Source organism: Syzygium oleosum, unplaced genomic scaffold (assembly GCF_021117445.2).
Source record: "Syzygium oleosum isolate NSW1041296 unplaced genomic scaffold, Sole_v2.1 Sole_v2.17, whole genome shotgun sequence".
Lineage (NCBI taxonomy): Eukaryota > Viridiplantae > Streptophyta > Magnoliopsida > Myrtales > Myrtaceae > Syzygium > Syzygium oleosum.
In genome coordinates, this window is record NW_026607501.1 from 8253791 (window position 1) to 8276098 (window position 22308).

General features: G+C 42.9%; 3 protein-coding genes across 6 annotated transcripts; 2 read left to right on the top strand and 1 right to left on the bottom strand.

Annotated features, from left to right (window-relative positions):
• Nucleotides 1-878: 878 nt before the first annotated feature.
• Nucleotides 879-4406, top strand: LOC115678798 (28 kDa ribonucleoprotein, chloroplastic-like). Its single transcript, XM_030602237.2, has 4 exons — nt 879-1565; nt 1700-1801; nt 3491-3772; nt 4213-4406. The coding sequence occupies exons 1-4, from the start codon at nt 996-998 to the stop codon at nt 4276-4278; spliced, it is 1020 nt and encodes a 339-aa protein (XP_030458097.2). The 5' UTR covers nt 879-995; the 3' UTR covers nt 4279-4406.
• A 337-nt stretch (nt 4407-4743) lies between these two features.
• Nucleotides 4744-8066, bottom strand: LOC115678800 (protein-L-isoaspartate O-methyltransferase 1-like). 4 transcript variants are annotated; one of them, XM_056319088.1, is made up of 7 exons: nt 7802-8066; nt 7458-7524; nt 7205-7348; nt 6676-6946; nt 6328-6492; nt 5411-5800; nt 4744-4852 (listed from the first exon to the last, which is right to left on the bottom strand). In XM_056319088.1, exons 2-6 carry the CDS (start codon nt 7491-7493, stop codon nt 5550-5552), a joined length of 867 nt encoding a protein of 288 aa, XP_056175063.1. In that variant the 5' UTR covers nt 7494-7524; nt 7802-8066; the 3' UTR covers nt 4744-4852; nt 5411-5549. The 4 variants fall into 4 exon arrangements, with proteins under 4 accessions (XP_056175063.1, XP_056175064.1, XP_056175062.1 ...); XM_056319089.1 differs by lacking the exon at nt 7802-8066 and adding an exon at nt 7641-7791; XM_056319087.1 differs by lacking the exon at nt 7458-7524.
• Nucleotides 8067-18440: 10374 nt separating this feature from the next.
• LOC115678777 (protein SIEVE ELEMENT OCCLUSION B-like) lies at nt 18441-22030 on the top strand. The gene is made up of 7 exons (XM_030602210.2): nt 18441-18710; nt 18827-18931; nt 19176-19624; nt 19708-19817; nt 19899-20041; nt 20160-20654; nt 21097-22030. Exons 1-7 carry the CDS (start codon nt 18501-18503, stop codon nt 21721-21723), a joined length of 2139 nt encoding a protein of 712 aa, XP_030458070.1. The 5' UTR covers nt 18441-18500; the 3' UTR covers nt 21724-22030.
• The last annotated feature ends 278 nt before the right edge of the window (nt 22031-22308 follow it).

A 22308-nucleotide genomic window follows, 5' to 3' on the forward strand; every position in this document is an offset into this window, starting at 1 on the left:
TCTAGAGATTTCTCCACATGTATGCCTAGGCATTGTCATGTCCTAGCTTCTTTTCAAGGCGGCGCGCTAGGCTTCAAGTGAGATACGCGCTTGATATTCCTCTCGGTGATGTTCATAGAACAATCAGGGCTTGCCTTTGTTTTGAAAGCAACTTATTTTAGTCCAGCCGTTCTCTAAAGTCTCCTTCTCTTCTTTGCTTAGAAGAGAAGGCCATCCAGGACTAATTTTGCATACCGGACCGTATCCTGCATAAATAACAGCATGTTTCCTCAACTCTTTCAAGAAGAGAAGAAGTAAAACCTGGTTTTGCCGAATAAAATTTAATACTTGCACTCAAGGCAGATGCATTGCAAGATTGAAACAGTTGGGTCGACTTCCCTCAGGATCTTGAGTCTTGATATATATTATCCGCAGAATGCATACCTTTACAGGCACCAGGCATCCCAGTAGTATTACTCCGTCCTGCTTGTGCTGTTCTGCTTGTTAATTCTTCAATTCCAACTTCAACTGTCCAGCTTTACTGCATACAAGGTAACCAGTTAAAACGGTCTGTGGAGACATTTTCAGGCACACAGAAAAAGAGGGAAATGCCTGGTTACCCATTCGGACATGGATACGTAGTTATGGCACTAAAACGCGTCCCAAGTCATGGAAAAGCAACACGACAATGGCATCGGGGCGCCATTTAATCTACTGAAATTTTTTTTACGAGGTGTTTCAAGAATAGTCGCAAGAAAAGGAAGACAGCTATTTTCAATAATATTGGAGAATTACATGTATGGTCCAATTAATTTGAAAATCTTCACAAGAAAGAACGGGCCTTTGCGGGAGAAAATATCTAAAGCCCGTGATGGTCCGGCGATATCATATTTTCCCATTGGACTTTCCGTCATCTATAATTCCTATGGTCTCTGTTTAACCCAACTCTCTTCTTCCTCTTCTTCTCTTATCCTCTCGCCCAGTCAGTCACTCAAAAGTTCTCTCCTTCAAAGAAAATGTCCTCTGCAACTGCACCCGTCTTCAAGCCCTTGTCCATCACCGACTCATGTCCACCTTCCCTCTTCACCTCCTCTTCATCTGAGTCCCCTCACCCGTATCTCCCAATCCCTCACAGACCCATCAAAATCCACCTCTCTTGCTCTTCTTCCTCTTCTTATCTTGCTCACTCTACGCTCGCCCCTCATCCTCTGAGGAAGACCCATCATCCCAGTTTCGTCGCTTTCGTTGCCCAGACCTCGGATTGGGCCCAGCAAGACGAGGACAACACGGTCACCACCACCCTTGATCAAGAACAAGAACAAGAACAGGGCGGTGACTCCGAGTGGGAGAATCAAGAAACCCAAGCTCAGGTCTCGGATTGGGAAGGCGGGGGCGAGAGCAATGAGGATGGGGCTCTTGAGGAGGGAGAAGGAGATGGAGGAGGAGAAGAAGAAGGAGAAGAAGGAGGAACTTTTGTGGAACCGCCTGAGGAGGCGAAACTCTTTGTTGGGAATTTGCCTTACGACGTTGACAGTCAGAAATTGGCCATGCTCTTTGAGCAGGCTGGAACTGTGGAGATAGCAGAGGTGAACCCCAATTTCACTTTATCTGTCTTTGCACATTATATGTACGGATATGATTAATGAGAAAGCTTGTTGCTTGTCAGTTCTTGGAGGTTATTGCAAAGTGTTTAACTTTTCTAAGTCATTTGTAAGCGCAGGTTATCTATAACAGACAGACCGATCAAAGTCGTGGATTCGGTTTCGTGACCATGAGCACTGTCGAGGAGGCCGAAAAGGCTGTTGATTTATTCCACCAATATGTGAGTTTAATTCCTTAACGTGTATCGTGAGGATTAATGTTCTTGTTTCTTGGAATTCTGCTGGTTGCTGTTTATGCAAGATAGTAGATAGACCTCAAGTAGTGTGGGGATTGTCAAGGATCTCCACTAATAGGTACATTTAGCTCCTATCGGTATTATGCGGGTGTTAACTGTTTAGTTTTAGATCCAATAGTTTAGTCAGCTCTTTGAATCAAGTGTGCCCTTATCCTTGAGCTGTCTGACTTTATTCAGACCCATATTTCGCAGCTCTGTCTTTCTACCTGCCTGAAAGGTTGAATTTACACATCCGATAATCTTTCTGCATGGTTTTACTGACCAATTGTCAAGAAAGTTCTTCCCCTTTTTTCCATGTGGTTTGGTTGTCTAGATGCCGTACAGCCCTATGATATAACAGCTGTATGCTCAATTGTCGGGAATTCGATAGCATGGACGAACGATGAAAAAAAAAAGCAAATAAAGAGGAGGGAATCTGATTTTGTCAAGGGAAAGTACTTTTGCATGCGTGTATACTTTCACATCTTCCAGTCACGTGTGAAAACCAGTCACTGCTCAAGTGTATCTCTTTACTTATTTGCCAACATGCAATTTCTTTGATGTTGGCATTACTATAACTAATGAAGGTTATAAATCATAATCTTCTCAGTCCCAGTCGCATATGTGCAGGCCAAGCTTTGACGATGCATCAGCAAAACTATTATGTACATCCTTTTATTGAAACCCAAGGAAAAAAAAAACCATATAAGTAATATTTCCAAGGGAGTTGCAAATGGATCCGCAGCGGCACCAATCGGATTCATGCAACACTAGAAAGGCTTCCCATTTCTTAGTTGGAAAAATATATGGCCATGGAATAGGGATTGAGTGGAACCAAATTGACTAGGTGGTAGAGTCTTGGAAACAGCTCCTTCTTCCTCATGGTGGACCTTAGTTCCATGACGGTATGTTCAAGTCTGGACTAGCATTTAGAATCCTCATAAGGTCAAGAGCTGCGTTTAGTTGGCTCCTATGATTGACACTCTCGATACTCCTGATCTGTTGACTTTTTACTTAACTAACAAATGAAAAACATCTTGGTTTCAGAACAAAATGCTTAAAGCAATACTGAGGCCAAGATAGATGCTCTCTGACAATTGAAATTAGTCAACCTCCGATTGCTGACATATAGCCTGATGAATCAGTGAAATTGTCTGAGAATACTATATTTTGCTTAACTCAAATGAAAAACATCTTGGTTTCAGAACAAAATACTGAAAGCAATACTGAGGCCAAGATAGATTCTATCTGACAATTGGAAATTAGTCAATCTCCGATTGCTGACATTTAGCTTGATGACTCAGTGAAATTGTCTGAGAATACTATCCTTTACTTACTATGATTGTGATGCTTTGGCTCTTAACTATTTCTTTGAGTGCGAAGGCTTTGCTTATCTGATTTCAGTGAAATTTTGATGGCTACTCTATCAATTTTTAGACATTGATGAGGTGCATACTTAGAATCTTTTAGCAAGTGCTTTAATTAGTCTCATGGTTAAAAAAAAAAAAATGCAGTCTGTACTTGAGCATGTTGTGATTCCTCTGATTCAATGACGGTCCTGTCAATGATTCTAGTGCTGTTGAAAAATGACAGCTTTCTAAAGTGGTGTTGGATTTTGGCAATCATTTTAAACAGGACATAAGCGGAAGATTCTTGACTGTGAACAAGGCTGCTCCAAGAGGATCGCGGCCAGAGAGACCCCCTCGCACATTTGAGGCTTCTTTCAGAATCTATGTTGGCAACCTGCCTTGGGATGTGGATAATGGTCGCTTGGAGCAGCTTTTCAGTGAGCATGGGAAAGTGGTCAATGCCCGGGTGGTTTATGACAGGGAAACTGGCCGTTCACGAGGTTTCGGTTTTGTGACAATGGCATCAGAGACTGAAATGAATGATGCCATCGCTGCGCTTGATGGGCAGGTACTGATCTTTCTTTGCCTATTCCCTGTTCAAGCAATTGCTATGATGTGTGTCCTTTAGAAAGCGAAAATTCGATGACTTATCAATCTAAAATAAAGTTGAAAACCCCGCGTGCTTTTGTTCCCTTTTCAGTTTTGTGTTGAATCATTTTAATTACGTTTATAAGCGCATTAAACGATCAACAAAGATAAGATGTAGGTTTGTGCTGTTTAATTAGACTGAAACTTATGCAGGTTTCTTTGCTATATCAAAGTAGGATGGAAAGGATGAACGCTCAAGAATTACTTTAGAACAAATATTTTGCTTCATATATTTCTGACAGTGCTTTTGTTACTCCCGATATTTGGAGTGTCATAGAAGAAGATTAGTTTGTTTCTTCATCCTATTTAACTCGTATATGATGAATTGCTGATGATCCTTTTGGTGTCGTGGCGTTGCAGAGCTTGGACGGAAGGGCAATCAGGGTGAACGTGGCTGAGGAAAGATCAAGACGTAGCGCCTTTTAAGTTAAATTTTGATAATCCGGATTTGATTACTTTAGGTTGATTCATCATGTCATTCATAAGTTCCCGCTTGTTTCCTGTGAGCCCAGTGTAAGCTTTTCCTAAATGATGCACAAGTTCTTTTCCTACCAGGGTCTCTTTCTCTCTCTTATTTTGGTAAGCTGCTTAGACGTGCTGCTACAGCGGAAGAATACCTATTTACTCACAGCATGTTTAAATGATAGGCAAGTGATCAGATATCACAGCCAAGTCAAATATTTGCAGGAGGGCCTCCAAATGTCTGGTGCTTTGGAGTTCAAACCCTTAACGTCCCGGGAAGGGTCCTCTCTGAACTTATTGACGTTTTTCCGGTTCATACAATATCATTAACTTCAATTTGATAAGCAACACTTAGTCAATGTTTAGAATTCATATGAACCTTACAGTTTGTGGAGCAGCCGAATGGATCGTGTAATTGACTACACAAAATCGGAGGAACAAAGTATGCCGGACATCATTACCATATGCTTCGTGAATTCTTACAGCTCGTAACAACCTTACAAAAGGGTAGCTTATACAAAGACTTATCGTCTACTCTCTACTTAGTGTCATCTAGGGGAGAGAATGGTCCGAATGGAAACCCTAGAACTGAGAACCGCCCACTAAGGACCGATTTCAAAAAATTTGAATCGGAAACCGCCCGTTGGTTCCATGGATCCAATGGTCTGGTTCCCGGGTGGATCCATGGAACCGGTCCCACTAAACAAGGACAGAGACGAAAAGATGAAGATGGAGAGTCGGAGACAGTAAGATAAGCATCGATCGAGAAGAGTGAGAGAGTGAGAGTGAGCGTGAGGAGAAAGTGAAAGAAGATATTTCTCGGCTCAATATGAGGCTGTGAGCGTCAAGCAAGTTAGATTTAGTTTAGGAATTTAAGATTTTTTTTAAAAAAATTAAAAATTAAATAAATATATTATATTATATTATTATTATATTACTGGTTTAGTCCAGATGGACGAGCAGGCGGTTCCACATCTAAAACCGGGAACCGGACCGGTACCCACCGGCTCCCAAAAATTGGAACTAGTAACCGGACCGGTTCCATCATGAACCACCAATTCCGGGCGGTTCCAGGTGGTTCCCAGTTTATCTGCACACCCCTGGTGTCGTCTACCATCTTCTCTAACTTCATCTGTACATATAAGTGCTAAGGAGAAATTGCAACTGTATGGGACCGGACACAACGCATGCTTACAAATTCCGATCGTTTAAAATATCTGGGAAGTATCCAACCTTTAAAACCCCTTTAGCTGCGCATCTCGACTGGTGAGAGGGACGTATCGCACAGAAGTCTCGTCATGAACACTGATGGAACCATCAGAGTTCTTATCCACCACTTTCAGATCCTGAAATATATTCCCAACTGGAATCACCATCCTCCCTCCCGGCTTCAGCTGGTCCACTAGTGCTTTGGGTATCTCTGGGGCAGCTGCCCCGACATGGATAGCATCGTAGGGTGCGTGCTCAGGCCATCCTAGTCTTCCATCTATTAACAAATAGACACAGCACATATCGTGCAATGAGCCTTCAAGTAATTGTCACAAAAATACCAGACTTCCAAGTCAAATCCATCAAGGTTTCTTAATGAACCGCTGAAAGGGAAAATCAATGAGCAAGACAGTAAAATGCACTCGACATTTTTCCTCCCATAGACCCGCTAAGTTTTTACAAAATTTCTAATGGAAAGCAAGATAAATTTATACCATATTCATAAAAAGAAATTTTGCATCCCTTCTACTTTAGTACAATTCCAAGGGACACTTGAGTTGATCTTTTTCGAGATGGTCTACCTCCTCTTGTGTTAGGATTTTCGAATGGGTCCGTAGCAGAAGAATCGACTTGTTCTCTTTCAAGAAAACAAAGGGCAGGGGAGGGCCCTATGTCAGTTAAGGAAAACTAATGGTGACATAAAACCAAAGGCTGAATTCTCAAGAACAACAGTATCGGTTTATTCTCCCTGAGGCAAAACATACACTAGTCTAGAATAGGCAAGGCAACAATAGACAAACATACCACCCACATGGAGTGAAAGGGCTCCTTCTTTTAGAAAGGGAGCTGCTGCACTTCTCTGAACATTCTTCACTGAATCAGCAACTAACTCAGGAATATGCTCAACACCTACTGCACAACCTTGCGGCCCGACCATCATGGCAAAGCATGCTGTTAAATATCCTGTTCCTGAAAGAGTGAATTCAAGCATTGTGGCAATTAGCTTAAGAATGGTTATGCGAATGCATGTATATCATCTGCATTAGTGTATGTCCAGAGCTAATACTGCTAAACAAAGGGGGGACTAAGAAACCCAAAACATTCGAAGCAAAATCAGGGGGAGGAAAAAACAATAAAGATTGGCATAAAAACCTGATCCAATGTCTAATGCATGCATGCCAGGTTGCAAGTTATTCTCCAGTAACTCGAGGCATGTCGCATGCATATGAGGGGCAGAAATAGTAGCATTGTAACCAATAGGCATGGGGCTATCGACATAAGCAGGGGTACCCTCTGGGACAAACAAGCCCCTGTCAAGTTTGTCCATCACTTCGGCTACTTTCTTGGACCTCATAATTCCATAATTTTGTAATTGCTCCACCAGTCCTTTGTTACTATTGATGCCCCGTCCAGTCCAATATCGCTGTCATAACCAATACAGCTCCAGCATTAGGATAATACCAGCTCAAGTGTAATCACGAACAACGTTCAGAATCACAAGGAAAGAGATAAAATGTACAGACAAAACCAAAATATCTCATCAGAAACTGAGCGAAAGCTGAAGGCCGGTAATTGCGCTTCACCCAGGCCCTTCTGGTCCCTAGAAATGGAATCTCATACACCACTTTCTACCACAAACAAATCAGCAGAAATGCCTGGACTTATATCATCAAGCCATTACCTTTTGAATTTCTGTTAACAGAGGCCCACCGCACGCACAACAATGGATGTCATCATTAAACAACGATGCACAGCACGCTGCAGTGATAACTATCAGTACAAATTGTATACTACAGTATTCCCAGACAAGATGGCAAGATGTCACCTGGAAAATACACTCAATCATTGCAAATGCGACCGTGCATTGACCTTAGCGGAAATCTAAGGATCACATCCACCAAGAATTCAACAGAGCCAAGACCGTCAGCAATTACAAAACCTGAACTCGCTACTGCAGACATCATCGCCATACAGACCTTTCCCACCGATTCAGTTCATTCCCTAAAAGTAGTAGACAAAACCGGGTAGCTCGCAATTGCATTGTCTAAAGGACAAAAACAAACACTGGCCTAGGTAAGATTAGTCGGAAACTAGCATCAAACGGCAATCGCACTGACCCCCGCAAGGCTACCTCCGGACAACCACGAATCGCCAGACCGCGCCAATCACTGTCGGCACCGACGCAGACACCTCGAATTCACATGATCTCCGAAGGAAGAGGAAAAACACGCGCAAGCATGAGCGCGAGCTTTCGCCTCCGCGGAGGATGAGCTCTCACCTCCATCTGCGACAAGAGAGAGCTCCCGGCGAAGAGACGAGAGGAGGAGGAGGAAGGCCGGCCGACGAGCGCGAGGGGAGCGGCGGCGAAGCGACCCGGCGAACGCTTACGAGGACGAGCTCCGACGGCTACGGCGGCGGCGAGGAGCTTCGGAGGAGGAGGAGGCGCGCGATGGCGAGAAGCGTAGGCCAGTGTCCGCGTCGCCACCGCTGGAGCTGGAGGCATGTTCCTTCTTATTCGGTCCGTCACTTTCTGTTTCATCTTCATCTTCTTCCTCGTTCCCACACCTTCTACGCTTCGGGACACGTCATCCGTCCTCCTCCTGCTGCCACGTGGGCCGAAGGATCCGACCCTTTTCTGGTGCTCGGGTCATGGGCTTCTGGGCCGGTTGATTGCCGCTTTTGTGGGCCCGAAATGATTGTCGCTGTCGGCCGCCTGCGATGGCCCGAATTCCACATGGGCTCGGTTCCGAATGCTCCGGACACGGGGACAGTGGCCGCGTATCTGTGTCTTTGGAAGAGAAATCTTTGCTGATTAACAGGAGGCTTTTCCGTCTCAGTCCTCGTCCGGATCTTGGCCTCACGGGATGTAAAACTTCTAGAGGATACTCTCTCTCTCTCTGAGGAAAACAAAAATTCAAGAAGAATTTGGAGTACAAGGCGTGCGGGCATCAGCAAGTTAAAAAATAATAAACGCATCCGTGAAGCCCGCCCCAGAGGATGAGAACAGGTCGTGGAGGCCATTGTAGGAGCAAAAGCTCCTTTCTTTTAGTGAAGGTTACCTTTTTAACCGAGCACCAAAGATCCAAAAGAAACCCCTAGTTAAGAGGTTAAGATGAGGTTTTTGGTGGGGGTATTTATGCACCCTTTTTTACTTGGGCTCCGTTTGTTTCACGAAAAACATTGTTTGATGCCAGAAAATGAGTCAACGAAAAAGGTTCTCCCAGTCAACGGAAAACCTATACTTAAGTTTAAGAAAATGATTTCCTCTTTAAGAAATCGGAAATCCTTTTCCAAAATATGACTAGATATCGAATTTTGGACCAGAAACTCTGCAGTTGGACATGGGAATCCCAATGCTTGTTCTTGGGCCCTTGGCAGCGGGACCAGGTCTAGAGTTCGGGCCCAGTCTGCAGAGGGCAAGCCCGAGTTCCATAGAGGCAAGGCTCGGAACCCAGCACTCGAGCCCGAGTCCATCGAGGCCAAGCCGAGGACTTCTTTGACCGTGCCCATGACCCTGGCGTCTCAACCCAGGTCCATCTACGCTGAACCTAAGTACATCAAGGCCCAGCCCAGGACCCCCATGCTTGGGCCTAGGATCCCGACACTCACACCCTAATCCATCGAAGCCGGGTCGGAGGCCTTGACGCTCGGGACCAAGTCCTCGATGCCCATTCCCAAGTCCTCGGTACCCATGCCCAAGTCCATCAAGGCCAGGCCAAGATTCCTGGTGCCCACGCCCAAGTCCATCGATGTTGGGCTTGAGACCTCGGTGCCTGTGCCTAAGTTCTCAATGCCCCAGCCCGAATCTTTCGAGGCCGAGCCCGAGTACATCAAAGTTAGGCCTGAGACCTTGGTGCTCATGCTCAAGTTCTCGGTGCCTACGACCGAGTCGATCGAAGTCGAGCCCAAGACCCATCCCCGACTCGAGTCGATCAATGCCGAGCTCGGGACCTTGACGCCAATGCCTGGGTCCCCGGACCCAACGCCCTCGACCATCAATGTCGAGCTTGGGTCCATCAAGGCTAGGCCCAGAACCCAAGTGCCCTTACTCGAATCCCCGGGGTCCTGACCTCGCCTCAATGGACTCGAGTCCTGGTGACGAGGTTTCGAGCCCAGCCTCGATGGATCTCGAGCATGGGCATTGAGAACCTAGGCACAGGCGCCAGGGTCCGAGAACAGGCCTCAATAAACCCGAGTCCAAGGCCCGACCTCTATGGACCCTAGGCGAGGTGCCAGAGAGCCGGGCACTATCACCAAGTTCTTATGCCTGACTTTTGTGGACCTAGGATCGATGCCCATGCTCGTGGTCATGCTCATCCTCGGAAGCCGGGAATCCAAGCTCGAGACAGCAATGTCCATGCCCGACTCCTCAACTGCCGCACGTAAATTACTAGCACCCAAATAGTTTATATCTATTTAGGAAACTAATTTTCCCTACCAAATGGTGGAAAATGTTTTTCAGTTCATTTTCAAATTTTAGCCAAATATCGGAAAATATCCTAAAAGTGTATTTTAGAAATGTCACTTTTTTTCGCGAAACGAACAGAGCCTTAGTACACATCATTTTCCTTTGAAACTGACTTAAATACCTTAATCGATGATTCAAATATGATTAGTAAATAACTGTAATTATTCTTTCTTTATTGTCTCCTTATTTGCTTATCATTTAGTAGTCCATCCTTTCTATCGATACACATTATTGCTACCCGAAATTACATTTTGAGCTTTTTATTTCTCTATCTTATTTTCATGTATTTGCCATCTTACTATCACTTTTAAGAAGCGAAAATGGTACAGGCAAAAATACCATGATTTTTAACAAGAACATTATTAAAATCAATAAATTTCAACTGTACAATTATAGCTATGAATCAAGACTACATCTAATTCGTTGACTTAAACTGTAGTGCTACTATTTGGTGTTTGCCTTGATATAAAGAAAGAAAATTCATCAAGCCCGATACCAAATCTTGTTTCACTGAGACTCTTGATTTGTTTGGAGAGTTCCATTGAGAGAAGAATATACATTTTGATATGTGTTGATGTTGAGTCATGAAACTGCGGCCAAGCTGAATCCTGAAAAAATTATAAGGCACAAATAAAGAATTTAGTAAGATTGGTATAATTTCGATTTTTTAAGATATATAATTCGTTTAGCTGTTTCTCTTATTGCTGAATAAATCAAAAAGAAGAAAGTGTAGAAGATAAAATACACAAACTCTAGCGCTTTTGATGAATGGAGACAAAAGAAAATTGATTCGATTCTCCATGTGCTTTAATTGATGAGGGGAATGAAGATGAAGTTTTCTAAAATCCAAAGGTAGAGTCCAATAAAAAGCTTTTTCACTGTCTATCATTTGCAGTGAGAATGAAAAAGGGAGATGAATAAAAGATGGGATAGTAAGGAAATAAAGAGAGAACATATAGAAATCGATTATTGATTGTTTAATCTTAACCAAGGGCTTTCGTGGATCCTTGGTGTTAGGTAAAAGAGTGACCTCACCACAGAAGAGGAGCCGAAATTCCGACAGGGGCCTCTGCGACCTACCCTCCTAATTCTCCTGGTATCTTTGTCTTCCCTCGAGAGAGGGAATACCCTCTGAAAGTTTTACATTATGGGGATCCCGAGGTCCGGACGAGATCTAAGATGGAACCTTTTAAGGACCAGTTCAGTGATAGAGCAAATCTCCCGTGATAGAGCAATCTTCCGCAATCTGTGCCGATCTCGTAGATAACGTCATTCTTCTGTAATCTGTGCCAATCTCATTGATAGAGCAAATCTTTTACAATCTGTGATAATATTGTAGATTCTTACCTTTTGTAAAATCTTTTCAATTGTGATTCTCCCGCTCATGTACATACTATAAATATAATACAAATCTCCACACCAATCAGTGTGCGATCAAATTCAGATTCATACTCTTTGATATTATCAGAGCTCTTTTTTTGTTTGTCATTACAATGTCTTCTTCTTCCACATCCTCCAACACCATTACTGCTATCACCGATGCTGACTCTACATCCTTATTGGCCCCCTCCCAACCACCATTTGCTCCCGACAATATATCTCATGTTCTCCAAATCAAGCTAAATCGCAACAATTACCTTCTGTGGCGAGCACAATTTCTTCATTTATTTTGTCTTCATGGGTGTCTTCGGTTTGTGGATGGCTTGTATCCTTGTCCGGCACCCACTATCACTACTGCTGATAGTACTTTGATCGACAACTCGGATCATATTGCACAGCATTATCAAGATCAGCTTATCCTGTGCTGCATCCTCTCCACTCTTACTGAATCAGTTTTCTCACACATTGTCGGTCTTGAGACATCTCATGATGTCTGGACTTCACTTGAGAAACTTTATGCTCCTCAATCTCAAGCTCGAATAATGCAATTAGAGTATCAGCTTCGATCTTTAAAGAAGGGCACTCTTTCCATGGAAGCCTTTGTTCAAAAAGCCAAGAACATTGAAGATCATCTTTCTACGGCTACTCATCCTGTTGACACCTATTTTTAATTGCCCAATTACATTAATTGCACAAAAATTAGGAGTTAAATTTTTAACCCCTAAAAAAAAAACTTTCATTTAATTGAATTGCATATAGATATTAGGCACATTTACATTAATAGGGCCTCCTAAAGCATATTTTCTTAATTAAAAAAAACTCAAAAAATTATTAAAAAATTCAAAAAAAAGTCGAGTTGTTAAGTCGGGTCAGATCCGGGTTGGTCAGGACCTGGGTCAACAACCCGAGTTGACCCCCGACCAGGGGATCCGACTCGAATCTGCCGACCCGACTCGATGATTATTATATTAATATTTTTAAAAAAATTTGAAAAAAATTTGCCATATTATTATTATTATTATTTCTAAAATATATATATATTTTTTCGAATTTTTTATTTTCTTTTAAAATTAGGAAATAGTTTAGAAATTAATCTTTTTTTGAATATTTTTCTAAATTATGTGAATTATTTGATTATTAATCATATTTAAGTCAAATAGGCATATAGGGCTATGCGGTAGGATTTTGCATGTTATTTTTACCAATGTTGTATTATTGTATGCATGTTGCTTCTAATTAGAATATAATTACATAAATTGCCATGTTTTGAATGTTGTCGCCTTAATTAGGGTTAGAACCCTAGGATGCATATCTATCTTGACTGCTAATCATTAATGATTGTGCACTCGCTCGATCACCTCACATGTTAGGAGAAAGGTCCTAAAATCAATCCAAATTGCTTGACAAAAATTTTCAGAAATGAACAGGGTAAAAAGGTACCGAAATGGCATTAGTTATCCAATTAATGTAACCAAGTCCCCGAACTTATTTAATCTCTGGTTCGTAGGAGTAGCCTTACTTGGGCTTCTAATCGATCCACCCTAAATCGATTAATGGCGACTCCTAGATAAAAACCACTTGCAAGTTAAAAACCTAAACTCTAAGTCGCGATATGATATGCGCTTAGGAGAGCCAGAGTTAAGTCCTAGACCTAGACTTAGTGCATACCAGGCGAGACCCCCCTTTTTTTTTTAAAAAGCCGGAGGTCGGTCGCGACACATCCCATCTCTGATTCCCAATTAGTTCTCCGCATCCTTGGCGGCCTGGGTTCGGAGTATGATGTATTTGTTACCTCAGTTACATCTTGTCTTGATCCACTACCTCTTGATGACTTCCTTGGCCTTCTTTACAATCAGGAAGTTGTTCTTCAAAGCCGCACCACTGAATCTCCAATAGAGTCTTCTCCAAATGTGAATGCTGCAGTAAAAACATCCGATGCCCTGAATACTCCCTTCAATGGTCAGGACATGACCGAGGACGAGGACGCGGCCGAGGCTGTGGTCACAATTTTGGAGCTTACTCTTATTCTCAAATTATTAGTCAGGTGTGTAGTAGTACAGGTCACTCGGCTCTCCAATGCTACCAACGATTTAATCCTAGCTATAAAGCCAATACCGACTCTCTATCTGCGATGTATGCCTCTTCAACTGGTGAGTTGTTTTGATTAATATTGGTACCCAGACTCTAGTGCCACTCATCATCTTACGGCTAATATGGGAAATTTGAACATTCGGAATGACTATTCTAGCACCGATCAAATCCGCACGACAAATGGGTCAAGTCTGCAAATATCACATATTGGTTCTTCCATCTTACATTCTCCTACCCGTTCTTTTAATCTACGAACTGTTTATCATGTTCCATCTATCAAGAAGAATCTATTATTTGTTTCTCAATTTACCAAGGACAACAATGTGGTATTTGAATTTCATCCTACTTTCTGTTGTGTCAAGGATCGATCCTCAAGGAACCTCCTACTCAAAGGCCAGTTTAAGAATGGACTCTATTGTCTTAATAATGCACGTACCACCAACAAGGATCCTCTACAGTCCAATAAATCATCGCCAGCTCCATCCTGCTTCATTGGTGAATGAGTTTCTGCTTCTATTTGGCACGAGTGTTTGCGTCATCCGACTGCTCACATTACTTCTTCAGTTATTTCAAAGCATGGCCTGTAGATAGCTGCTTCTTCCTCATCTAGATTTTGTGAATCATGTCACTTGGGCAAGTCACGTCGTCTTCCCTTTACTAGATCATTAACCTCCTTTAGAAATACTTTATTCTGATCTATGGGGACCATCTCCCATTACGTCAATAAATGGTTTTCGTTATTACATTATTTTTATTGATTCTTACAGGGATATACATGGCTTTTTCCACTTACCGTGAAATATGATGCTCTTTCTACTTTTGTGCATTTTAAATCCCAAGTGGAAAAATATTTCAACCGTAAAATCAAGACCCTTCAAACCGATGGAGGTGGTAAGTTTAAGAAATTTGATCCTTATCTTTGTCTTCACGGCATCCTACACTTATGCCTACACACGCCAAAACAAAATGATCGGGTTGAGCGCAAACATCGACACGTTGTAGAAACTGGCATCACATTGCTTACCCAAGCTTCTATTCCTCGTCTATATTGGATTGATGCTTTCCTCACTGCGGTCTTTCTAATTAATCGCATGCCTACAAGGGTGTTAGGTGGATTGTCTCCTTATGAAAAACTGTTTGGCCATAAACTCGATTATCTACAGTTGCGTGTTTTTGGATGTGCCTGCTACCCTTGGCTGCGCCCTTATACTCGCCATAAACTTGATGACAGAATAATGCAATGTATCTTCATTGGCTATTCTCCTCATCACCGTGGCTATCGTTGTTTGCATCGTAGCACTGGCCGAATATATATCTCTCGCCATGTGGTTTTCCAGGAGCGCTTGTTCCCATTTGCTAAATCAAACTCTGGTCAATTATCCTCACCATCGCCAAGTGCCCTTGTTTGCATTAGTTATTCCTCTATTAAGCCCCCATAGCTTCAGGGGGTGTCCACTACTACATCAATTCCGTTAAGTTCGTCTAATATCATGAGCAACTCCTCATCACAACTTCAACAATCATCCACTTCCACAATTCCATGTGAATCATCTTCTCCAGAAGCTCCACCCTTACCATCTTCTCATCCTCAACCGCCAACTTCTACCCATCAAATGGTCACTTGTCTAAAAAATAACATCTGTAAACCAAAGGCTTTTCTCTCCACTAAGCATCCACCGTGTTCTTGTTTTCACTCAAGCTTGACACCAAATGAACCCACTTGTTTTTCCGTTGCAAACAAAGACCCTAACTAGCAACAAGCTATGGCTAGTGAATTTAATGCTCTCATTCAAAATGGTACTTGGGAACTGATTCCTCATCACCCTTCCATGAATGTGGTCAACTGCAAGTAGATTTATCACCTAAAAACCAAGGCTGATGGCTCCATTGATAGATACAAAGCACGACTCATTGTGAAGGGCTTTACTCAACAGGCTGGCTTGGACTATAATGAAACTTTCAGTCCAATTAGCAAACCGACAACGATTCAAATTGTTCTCTCCTTAGCTGTCACATATAACTAGTCTCTACGCCAATTGAACATCAAGAATGCATTTCTCCTTGGCACCATTAAAGAAGAAGTCTACATGAAGCAGCCCCAAGGATTTGTTGATTCACGTTATAATGGCCATGTATGTTGTCTTCGGAAAGCTCTATATGGGCTAAAACAAGCTCCAAGGGCCTGGTTTTATCGGCTAAGCTCATACCTATTATCTATCGGATTTGTGGCCTCCACTACTGACTCTTCATTATTCATTCAATATAGATCTAACCACATTCTACTTCTTCTCATCTATGTTGACGATATTATCATTATCGGGAGCTCTACCTCCTCCATCACCGAATTAATCACTCAACTTGGCACTGAGTTGCAATCACTGATTTGGGAAATCTATCATACTTTCTTGGCATTGAAGCCCATAGATCCTCTACTGGGCTGTCCCTCACTCAATCCAAGTATGCCACTGCTCTTCTCACTCGTACAAGCATAGCCGATGCAAACCCTTGCTCATCATCTATGGCTTCCTCAGCTTCTAAGTTGTCGAAGCAAAGTGGTGAACCACTGACCGATGCCTCCACATATCGGAGCACAGTTGGGGCACTGCAATACCTCACCCTTACCAGGCCAGATCTACCATTTGTTGTCCATAAAGTGTGCCAATTTATGCATTGTCCAACTATCGATCATTGGTCAGCTGTCAAACGGATTTTGGGCTATCTCAAAGCTACTATTCATCATGAGATTACCTTGCGGCCTATGCGCCAACTGACCTTCACTGCATTTACAAATGCTGACTAGGCTAGCTGCCCTAACAACCAAAAGTCTACTAGTGGCTATTGCATTTATTTTAGTCCCAACTTGGTTTCTTGGAGTTCTAAAAAGCAGCAAATGGTTGCTCGGTCCAGCACTAAATCAAAATACAAAGGGGTGGCTAATGCAGCATCTGAATTACTATGGCTATTACAACTCCTCCGAGATCTTCTATTCACTCTCCATCGGTCACCCCTTGTTGTTTGTGATAATGTAGGGGCAATCTGTTTGGCCGCAAATCCCATCTTCCATGCACAAACCAAGCACGTGGAAATTGACTATCATTTTGTTCGTGATTTGATCAGCAAGAAGCAGTTGGAAGTTCGCTTCATTCCTACTCAGGTGCAAACGGCTGATGTCATGACAAAACCTCTATCCATATCCTGATTTCTTATTTTATGTGACAAGCTCACAATTACTCCACCACCGTTTCGCTTGAGGGGGTATGATAGAGCAAATCTCCTGCGATAGAGCAATCTTTCGCAATCTATGCCAATCCCGTTGATAACGTCAATCTTCTGCAATTTGTGCCAATCCCGTTGATAGAGCAAATCTTTTACAATATGTGATAATATTATAGACTCTTACCTTTTGTAAAGTCTTTTCAGTTGTGATTCTCTCGCTCATGTACATACTATACATATAATACAAATCTCCACGCCGATTAGTGTGTGATCAAATTCAAATTCATACTCTTTCATTCGGATCCAAACTGTCTTTTATTTGCAGTGTGGGTGAGAAGCTTTTATTAAGGGGAAAAGAATGAAAAGGAAGATGAAGGAAAGATGGGATAGTAAGGAAATAAGAGAGAACATGTAGATATCGATTATCGATTGTTTAATCTTTGAAACGGAAGTAAAAATCAAAGAGATGATAGTGAAAAGATATGAACTTCACATTTCATAGGAGTTCTCACAAAACTTTCTTTCTTTGAGCATTAATGGGAACCATGTGAAACTTTCTTTCCAGGTCGCTTTAAGAAGTTCAGATGATGAGCAGTGCTCTTCAGTGGCTGTCCCCAATGACGCTTCCTAGAATTCGATCTTCTGTAGATTTGTCCAAAACAAAGTACTTTATTCTAACTCTAGGTTCTGCCCAGGTGGAAAAAACACAATTTGCTCGATCCCATACCCTCTGGTTTAGAGTGTTATGTAGGAACTCGTGAGACACGATACCCCTCTCTTTTCTTCTTTCCATCTTTCATTTTTCAATTTGGTTGATTGTTCATCTTTAGCACTTTCACTGCTTCTTTTACCAGGTTAAATTGGGAAAAAGGATTGAAGGGTAAGCTTCCTTTTTATCCGAATTACAGCAGATGCTTCCCCAATGTAATCCCATGATCTCGTGTACTTCTGGAAGCATTGAAGTTTTTGTCGAGCTTGACGGGCCATGCGTCACATAAACAGTACGGTTTCTACGTCAGTAGATGATGTCTGTGTGTCTTGCATCGTCAGTGTGTACTCTGATGTGAATCACTTTTAACTGTGGAAAGATTAAAAAACACCGTTGCTTTGCATTCTCTTCTTTTTGACGGACCTCTGATCTTTAAGGTGGAAACTGAAACTCTCTTTCCTTACCTCACTAGTGGGTTCGAACACATCTTGATTCGCGTATCCTAGATTCGACCGCATTCTTATCCTAGAGTATCCTGTGCTACGAATACTGAAAACGTTTAGGACCGTGGGAAATAAAGTTCAGCAACTGGGTTGAATTCTAAAAAATGCAATCTTTCTGTCCCTTGCCGTGCAAACATTGGGATGAATGTTTTTTGAAACCTGAATGAAATTCCTTTTAAATGGCAGCTGCTATATTATGACAAACAGAACCACAACATTGTTCAGAAACAGTCGGATGAATACTGGTTAACTGCACCGTTACAGAAGGCAACTCTTCAAAAAAATTTATGATGATCTCAATGACTACGATGTCATAAGTGTGACCCTCGTCACTTTGAGCGCTTTGTGTTACAAGCTAGATTCAAACACTCTCTTCTGCTGCACCCCTTTTACCTTTAGATATATAGGGGGCCATCATCAGTACTACTACGCCCTTATTCCTGATGCAATGACTTTTGCTTTTTGTCTTCGCCCCACCTCGCAAGCAAGGTACTTGTTCACTATGGCTTTATTCTGCTCAACCTGTATATAAATCCCGGCTTGTGTTATCGTAAATGCACTACTCAAGTCACTTCCCACATCACTTACTAATTTGCTTGTTTCCACTAGCATGGCAGGCGCCCCGGCTCCTCCTCGCACTCCCAAGGGACAGCAGAAGGGAGGTCACCGGATGTTTGCAGCGTCCGATGACAGTGCGATGATGAAGCAGATTCAAGCAACTCATTCTCCTGACGGTCGTGTAGTCGACGTCAAGCCCATTCTCGGCCTCATTGAGAGCATTTTTCGCCATGCTACTCCAGGCATTGATGGAGTTTTGAATGTAAGTACATCATTATTTTCTCTCGGCTCTCTTTTACGTTCTGCCTTTATCCCAGAAACGATAAAAACTGTATTTTGAGAGCTAATGAACGTTCTCTGAATTTTGGAATTATGCAGGGGAAACATGAAGCAAAGACTAGTTCGGAAGAGAAGGCCTATCTGGAGGCTTTTGACGGTGTCCTAGAGGCGTTGCCTTTCATTATACAAAAGATCTCCTGCGAGGTGATATTTCAAGGCTTGAACTCAAAACTGCAAATGTTTCCTGTCAATGTCACGAGGACACTGCATAACTGCATGCTGAAGTTGTTCATTTTCACATCACAAGTAGGGAACTAAAATTTTCTTTCCACGAACATAAAAGGCAGTCATAAGAACAAGAAGGAATTAGCCCAGGTGGTAAACCGTACTTAACTTACTTTCATTGCTTCATGTCATTTTAAGAAGGCGATGATTTCATGTTTTGCAGATATCATGCAAGTGCAGCGGAGGTGGAGATGCCCATGGAACCACGATGGGTATATTCAACATGATATCAGCCTATTCGTGGGATGCGAAAGTAGTGTTGGCACTGGCCGCCTTCGGAGTGAACTACGGAGAGTTCTCACTGATACTCCATCTCTGCCCCACAAACCACCTTGCAAAATCAGTAGCTTTGCTCAAGCAATTACCAGACATGTTGGAGCACTCTAACTCCTTGAAACCACAGTTTGATGCGCTCAATAATCTCATCGTTGCTATGGTGGAAGTGACCAAGTGCATTATCCAGTTCAGCGAGCTACCAACTCAGTACATTTCAGCCGAGACGCCCCCACTGTCAACTGCCATGACCCATATTCCCACTGCAGCCTACTGGACTATCCGCAGCATTGTTTCTTGTGCTTCACAAATTGCTAGCCTGATAGGGTTGGGGAACGAGTAAGCCAAGGATCCTTTATCTAGACAAAATGATTTTGATTCGATTTTGAGATTGATGTTTCCCTTTTTGTGGATTGATTCAGATACATGCCATCAACCACTGAAGCATGGGAATTATCCAGCTTAGCCTACAAGGTCGGTAGCATACATGATCACCTTAAGAAGCAACTTGCCCTCTGTTACCAACATATAGGTGGGAACACTCGGTCTTCATCTTGAATCTTTTAAACTCACGAAGTCAAGTCGTATAATTAATGTATTCTGGAGGATGCAGATGAAAAAAGGCATTTCGAAGCTTATCAGACGCTGGTACGCCTCTTCGACAAGATTCATTTGGACAACATGACCATTCTCAAGCATTTAATCTATGCCAAGGACGACATACAGCCGCTGGTGGACGGCACCGAAAAAAAAAGGGTTTGGTCCTACTATCTTTTACCTCTTCCTTCCCATTATTTGACTCATTGGCCTCGATCTAGTCAATATCTATCAACAGAAATATGACAGCAATTCTCTCTCATTTCACGACAAACAGGTCATCCTTGAAGTGCTGAGAAAGAAGACAGTGTTGCTACTAATATCAGATCTTGAAATTGCCTCTGAAGACATCGAACTTCTCGACCACATGTACAGAGAGTCTCGTTCAAGGCCTGAGAACCAGTTCGAAATAGTGTGGCTTCCAATTGTGGATATCGATCCAAAGTCAGCTGCTTGGGATACGACCCATCAGCAGAGATTCGTGGTGCTGCAGAAGAGCATGAGCTGGTACACTGTCCACCACCCTTCGATCCTTGAACCGGCGGTGATCAAGTACATAAGAGAGGTGTGGCATTTCTCGAAGAGGATCATCATAGTAGCTCTGGATCCACAGGGGAAGTTGGCGAGCCCCAATGCCCTCCATATGATCCGGATATGGGGAACCGTGGCCTTCCCTTTCACCAAGGAGCGAGAGGAAGCGCTATGGAAGGAGGAGAGCTGGAGACTCGAGCTGATCATCGATGGCTTAGACGAAGGGATTATAACAGAATGGGTACAAACTTCATCCCTAACGATCCTTTTTTTTCCCAGAGTTATTCTTAGATATGCATCTTCGAAAACACTCTTAAAAGAGGCTCTGGCAAACAAACTCTGAATGAAGAAAAAATATTCCAAGATAAACCATGGACCAGGCTTTATTTTCCTCGCAAAAAGTAAAGCAGAAGAGGAAGCAAAAGAGGAGTGAGACATTTGATTCTGTAACATATGGCAACGAAGATCTGATTTCATTGCCTAATACTACCGCCAGAGAGACTTAGCACTGCCAGGGGCAACTTTTTCCATTGAGGAAAATGAATTTCCCAGTATAAAGTAGCTCCACATTAATCCTGGTGAATATGATCTGTATCATGTCCCCATGCAGACACATATTGCACGTTGGCACAATGTGCATAGAGTATTCGTGTCGGTAATTAATATTTCCTACTTCTGATCAGATGGCACAAGGAGCATACATTTGCCTATTTGGAGGTGAGGACCTTGATTGGATCAGGAAGTTCACAAACGCAGCCAAAGCCGTCGCTAAGACTGCAAATATCCAGTTGGGAATGTTTTATGTGGGAAAGAGCAATGCCAAGGAGCGAGTGCGGAGAACAGTGACCGCCATCACCTCAGAGAAACTGAGCCACTGCTGGAACACCCCCACATTCTTCTGGTTCTTTTGGGCTAGACTCGAGAGCATGCTCCACTCAAAGTTGCACCGCGGGAAGTCCATCGAAAACGACCCAATAATGCACGAGATCATGACGATACTCAGCTATGACGGGAGCGACCAAGGATGGGCTATTTTCTGCCAAGGTGCAGGGCTGGAGATGGCCAGAGCCAAGGGCAACAATGTCCTGGAGAGCATGGAGAAGTTCGACACATGGAAGGACGACGCAAAGCAGAAGGGTTTCGTCCCTGCGCTGCACGATCATCTAAGAAAGAAGGAGCTCGACACTCCACACCACTGCAGCCGCCTGATCCTGCCTGGGATCGATGGGGGAATCCCGGAGAGGGTCGTGTGCGCGGAGTGTGGCCGTCCGATGGAGAAGTTCATTATGTACCGCTGCTGCACCGAATAAGCAAAAGGTCAAATATAATTACTTGGATGCCAAGGTATCTTGTGATGTACCATCTGGAGGTTATGCAAGATTTGGTTGTGGAAGACAGCGATGCCGGTTGTGGCGTCCAGTCTGGTGTGGTGTTCGTTCAGAGCCTGGCTCTGGCTTTCATGCAATCTATTCGGTTTGTCCCCTTTTTTTCTTTTCGGTTTCCTTTTGCGATTTCAATGGTGTTCTGTTTCGAAGTGTTCAGATGACATGTTGGTGTATGGCTTGACCGCAACTTTCCTTGTACTCTTATGATGATATGCATTTGTGTTGGCTTCAATCTGGCTGTTTAACTTCTGTTAGTCTTCGATTCTATACCTTTGCGTTGGCTTCAATTCAGGACAGGCTTCTTAGTAGCAGTACCTTGGTTCATGGGATTCGTCATCTCATGTGCTGACCAAAGGACTTTCTATTGCTTCCAGTTTGAGCAACTGGCGATTGTTAAATCACTATTAAGCAGGAAACTGTTGTACTTTTATACACTTTGAACAAAACCCATGCCATGCATGGGAAATGTATTATTACACCAGAATTCAATTACATTTTTCTTCAAATGTT

Bases quoted from the DNA above. Each gene is read 5' to 3' on its own strand.
- LOC115678798 (XM_030602237.2), top strand. From the start codon at position 996: ATGTCCTCTGCAACTGCACCCGTCTTCAAGCCCTTGTCCATCACCGAC. The intron at 1,566-1,699 runs GTGAACCCCAAT...TTGTAAGCGCAG, and splicing joins GAACTGTGGAGATAGCAGAG to GTTATCTATAACAGACAGAC. The intron at 3,773-4,212 runs GTACTGATCTTT...GTGGCGTTGCAG, and splicing joins TCGCTGCGCTTGATGGGCAG to AGCTTGGACGGAAGGGCAAT.
- LOC115678777 (XM_030602210.2), top strand. From the start codon at position 18,501: ATGGCAGGCGCCCCGGCTCCTCCTCGCACTCCCAAGGGACAGCAGAAG. The intron at 18,932-19,175 runs GTGATATTTCAA...CATGTTTTGCAG, and splicing joins TACAAAAGATCTCCTGCGAG to ATATCATGCAAGTGCAGCGG. The intron at 19,818-19,898 runs GTGGGAACACTC...TGGAGGATGCAG, and splicing joins CCTCTGTTACCAACATATAG to ATGAAAAAAGGCATTTCGAA.
- LOC115678800 (XM_056319087.1), bottom strand. From the start codon at position 8,062: ATGAAACAGAAAGTGACGGACCGAATAAGAAGGAACATGCCTCCAGCT. The intron at 7,349-7,801 runs GTGAGAGCTCAT...TGTATTTTCCAG, and splicing joins CTCTCTTGTCGCAGATGGAG to GTGACATCTTGCCATCTTGT. The intron at 6,947-7,204 runs GTAATGGCTTGA...TGGTTATGACAG, and splicing joins TGTTAACAGAAATTCAAAAG to CGATATTGGACTGGACGGGG.